The sequence below is a fragment of the Oncorhynchus clarkii genome, chromosome 30 (genome assembly GCF_045791955.1).
Source record: "Oncorhynchus clarkii lewisi isolate Uvic-CL-2024 chromosome 30, UVic_Ocla_1.0, whole genome shotgun sequence".
Lineage (NCBI taxonomy): Eukaryota > Metazoa > Chordata > Actinopteri > Salmoniformes > Salmonidae > Oncorhynchus > Oncorhynchus clarkii.
This window is the reverse complement of record NC_092176.1, coordinates 15,416,510-15,421,320: the sequence shown is the minus strand read 5'-3', so window position 1 is coordinate 15,421,320 and position 4,811 is coordinate 15,416,510. Positions and strand designations below refer to the sequence as shown.

At 40.6% G+C, this 4,811-nt stretch overlaps 1 protein-coding gene across 1 annotated transcript; it reads right to left on the bottom strand.

Moving 5' to 3' along the window:
- Nucleotides 1-546: 546 nt before the first annotated feature.
- Nucleotides 547-1,533, bottom strand: LOC139390065 (immediate early response gene 5-like protein). Its single transcript, XM_071137184.1, has one exon. The coding sequence runs from the start codon at nucleotides 1,531-1,533 to the stop codon at nucleotides 547-549; it is 987 nt and encodes a 328-aa protein (XP_070993285.1).
- Nucleotides 1,534-4,811: the final 3,278 nt, after the last annotated feature.

Here is a 4,811-nt window from a genome sequence, read left to right as displayed (position 1 = left end):
GATGGGAAACTATATAGCCTATGTCTACAGCTGGATACACTGTTGCCCATATTCAATCATACTGTCTTGATACATACATTCATGCAGTTGAATGCTTTTTAAATAACATGTATTATTTAGTTACCAAAATTATACTACCTTGTTGTGTGGAGGGACATCATTAAGTATGATGGCATGCCACAGAAATTATGTAAGACATATTTAAACAAAATTAACTTGGTTTACAAAAGACCGAATTAAAACAGCCTATATTGCCCTATAAAATGCACAATACACCTGGTCATTTTCTTATAATTTCACGGCAGTGATATCTATACATTTCTTGTGCAAAATAGGTGTAATTATGTTCTATTATCGCATGGTGGAGCTCGTTCTGCGTCACACATTCGTGCCGATCACATGAAGGCAACATGCTGGTGCAGGATCAAGAAAGGGCCCTCTCTGCAAAAGTGAAATTGAGTTCAACAGCTTTTAAAATGAGAGGAGAAGAGTGTTAAGTGTGTAAAATACATATTTTATTTGAGACCAGCAGTAAAAGTGTGTCGATCAAAAAGCTTCAATTGCTCTCGTCCATGCACCGCTGCACGCAAATGCTTGTTTGCAACAGTTTGTTTGTCCATTAACTAGGCCTACTTGTTCCAAGTCCGTTTGCCAGTTCAACAGCTCATTAAACCCCGAGTCTAACACTGACATGAGATTGGAGATGTTATTTGTGTCCAGATGTTCGGAATTACAACAATAAACGTCCTCAGACCTAATCTGTTTGCATGACATGGGCAAAAAGTCAGACAGATAATCGGAATCAGAAACATAACTTGAGTCAATTTTTCGTTTCTTAGGTGAACCTTGCAGGCACTGACCATTTTGTTTAAAAGACAAGCAGTAGTCTGCGTGGAGATATCCATAATCGACAGTAGTCACTACATGTGTGTCCAAGTCCAATACAGTCTTTTGATTGTTGGGTGTGTTTGAAATAAGAATGTCCCGTTTGAATGTGTAAGGTTCGGAATAATAGTCCCAGTTGATTTCCGAGTCCAAAAGGTTAGAGTCACAATGACACACAGGAGCCATGGGACAGGCAATTACCGTCTGGGTGTACGCTTCGGGCACCATTGCTGGGTTAAAGTCACAATGACGCACAGGAGCCATGGGACAGGCAGGTACCGTTTGGGTGTGCGCTTCGGGCACCATTGCTGGGTAACCAGCCGACTGTGGTGCTGCGCAGTGGTAAGTGTCCAACGAATCCCCGCTGTAGTTGCAGCAAAACTCACCAGCTATATCGTCGCAGTTCCCGGTCAATTCAAATGTGTCCTGCTTTTCATCAGAGACTGTCCTCATCTCCCCGTTCTGCTGTATGCTGTACATTCCTGCGAACTCCACGCTCATGTAAAAGTCTCTAGCGTTCGCCAGGACGTAGGTAACTAGCAGGTTCTTGTGGAGCTTGATACCTCCTCTCTGCGTCCTGGAGTTATGGATTTTCTGCAAAGAAATGGAGATAATATTCTGTGCGTCAATGGCACATTCCTCCATCATTAAAAATGTCCAACTGTTTTTATCTGATACTAGTGAAAAAATAAACGAATCTGTGCGTAAAAATAGCAATAATCTGCCTAGAGTTTAATCAATTCGTGAAGAACATCTGAACATGCTTTCCCATAATTTCTGGAAATGGGCATGATGTCCCTCATTGCTGTGAGAGATTTAAAGCTATTTCGCCTAGGTTACTCCCCATTGCTGTTTCCACCAACAAAACCGCGGCGTCGTTAAAGAATGGCTTGCTTGCCACGCCTTGTAGTAGGTACTAACCAATGAGAGAGAAGCTGTTATTCTACTGTTCAAATATGTGTGCCAAAAGCGCACAGCCTACTAATGCATTAGTAGGCTACACTTTCATCTCCCCAACGGTAATTTATGGAAACCCATGGTATTGCTGTTATTGCAATATGTTACGTTTATCATCAAACATACCATTTAATCAAATGACATTTAATCAAATGACTATTTCAACTCATCCAACATATAGTTATGTTGAATGAGATGTGCAGAAATGAATTGAATAATGAATGACTGAATCTGCTGCACGCACACACACACAAACACACAAACACACACACACACACACACACACACACACACACACACACACACACAAACACACAAACACACAAACACACACACACACAAACACACACACACACACACAAACACACAAACACACAAACACACAAACACACACACACACACACACACAAACACACAAACACACACACACACACACACACAAACACACAAACACACACACACACACACACACACACACACACACACACACACACACACACACACACACACACACACACAAACACACACACCGAGTTGCACATCTGCTGATAGAAGACAGATGGATGACATCATATTGGTCACCTGAAATAAAATAACATTTAATTGGTCACATACAGGTGTTTAGCAGAGGTTATTGTGGGTGTAGCGAAACGCTTGTGTTTCTAGCTCCAACAGTGCAGTAATATCTAACAAGTAATGTCTAACAATTTCACAACATATACCCAATACACACAAATCTTTCATAGTCTGCCAAATACTGTAGGTTACTGTAGAATTGACCACTTAGGTGAAAAAAATAACAGAATTAAGGCTATTATGCCCTGATAAAACTGCAGGTCAAGTTAGCAGTGTGTGATAGTAAGTCTGTCAGTGTATAGCAGTGCTTAAGTGTATATTTTCAGAATGTCCAGAATCAGGGAATCAAATGAGTGTGACTCCTTTTGACTGTCTTTGAACCTTGATACAAGGGATTTCCCCCACCCACAAGGTGATCATTTGGTTTGCTATAGCCTCAGTCTTTCAAATGCAACGCATTGGCAGAGATGGAGGCATGCAGTAACAACAATGCAGCCGACTACCATTACACTCAAGCCGGTGTTGTTTGAGTTTTTAACTGTAATAAAGGATGGGAACTACAATTCCAACATATACTAGAGTAAAAAAGAAACCTGAATTCACCAGTGTTTGATTTAAAAAAAAACTCAAATTCATCCACATCCATTTTTTTCCCCTTCGTTTCTTGACACTGCCATCACAAATGTCAAGTCAGGGCACATACACGACAGTCGCACAAACACAGTTAACATCTCTGTCAAAGTGGGGCATAGTTACAGCACCAAGCACTATCAGGGTGCAGGTCAAATGTTTAACACCATGTCACCCTCTTTGACAGACAGAGAGACAGCCAAGTCAAGGGCGCTAAATGCAGTGACCTGCAGCGATACACCTGTTTATGTGCCATCCGTGTCTAACTCTAAATTAAATTAAATGATTGTCATTTAAAGTAGACACTAAGCAGCAGTATAAAAATGTCCATATTATAACATGTTAATGTGTTGGATAAGAACCTATACTCACCCTGAGCACAATTGACAATAGCTCCCTTACTTGATTTGATTTGATTTGATTTGTTCAACACTGCTAGATGGACAGACCAAGGAGAAACAATGCAAGGAAGTAGACAAGTGGTACAGTAATAGCCTCAATCGACTCAGAGAGAAATAATGGCCTTAACTAGTGATAGGCAAGAGGGAGATGGCTATTGAAGGCCTTAAGGTAAAGATATCAAGAGGAAAGAATCTACACAGAAAATAATTGTGCCAACGACTTGATCTGCATACTGTTACAGAAAACAACCCTACGGATTCTCTGAATATCATAATCAATTCTGTTACAGTTGTCTCTAGAGTGGACCCATTCCCAAAACTGCAGCTAGTAACAGTACAGTGCTACGATCTGTTTTGACCTGTAGAGAAAATAAAGCGATTACTGTCTCAGAGAGTAGTAGCATGTGGTTTCGGTGACACCTTGTGCATCACACGGGTTATTGATGTATAAGCATGATCAAATATATATATATATATATATATATATATATATACAATTGGAAAAAAAAGTTTACTCTCCAAAGCAGTGAAAAGAGGATGGGAAGAGTATAGTTCTAAGACTAGATCTCTGATCAGGGTTAGCTCTTTGAATTGTATACATTTATGAAATGATCTCAGTCAACTACCTACTGTATATAAACTTCTAAAATGCAAACTAATAATTTCTAATCCCTGCAATGCAGACTGATTTCTGTGTAACAGGGAAGAGGGAAGGTGATGAAAGAAAAAAAGATTGAGGCTGTTGGCTTGTAAAGATGCATACAATTGCCTCCATCGAGCAAGTGTGCTAAATTTACATATGCATACGCAAGGTTACTGTGAGGGTGGAACAATAAGGAGAGAGGGAGAGAGAGAGAGAGAGAGATGGCTGGCTGGCTGGCTGGCTGGCTGGCTGGCTGGCTGGCTGGCTGGCTGGCTGGATGGCTGGCTAGATGGATGGATGGCTGGCTGGCTGGCTGGATGGCTGGCTAGATGGATGGATGGGGAAGAGCAGGATATGGTGTTGTATTAATATTTAACCACTCAGGGAAGCATCCTTCAGAAAACTCTTCTGAAGAAGAGCAGAAGAGACTAAACCTGCAACCTCCAAGGAAAAGTCAGATATATAATATTTAATGCAAATTGAATAGAAAGTTGTAAAGATTATATATATATTGACACAATTTCTCTGCCAATGCCACTCCCATTTCAGAACGACTGAAAGCTCTAACAAAGACAGCGAAGGTCCTACATTAAGAGCACCACACAAATGTACAATAACATTGGTTTAGTAAACCTGTGGGTTCATTTTTGGAGCTATAGAACCCATCTTTGAACCATAATACACACTGCAGTGTTTAATATGAACAACATCAGCCACTG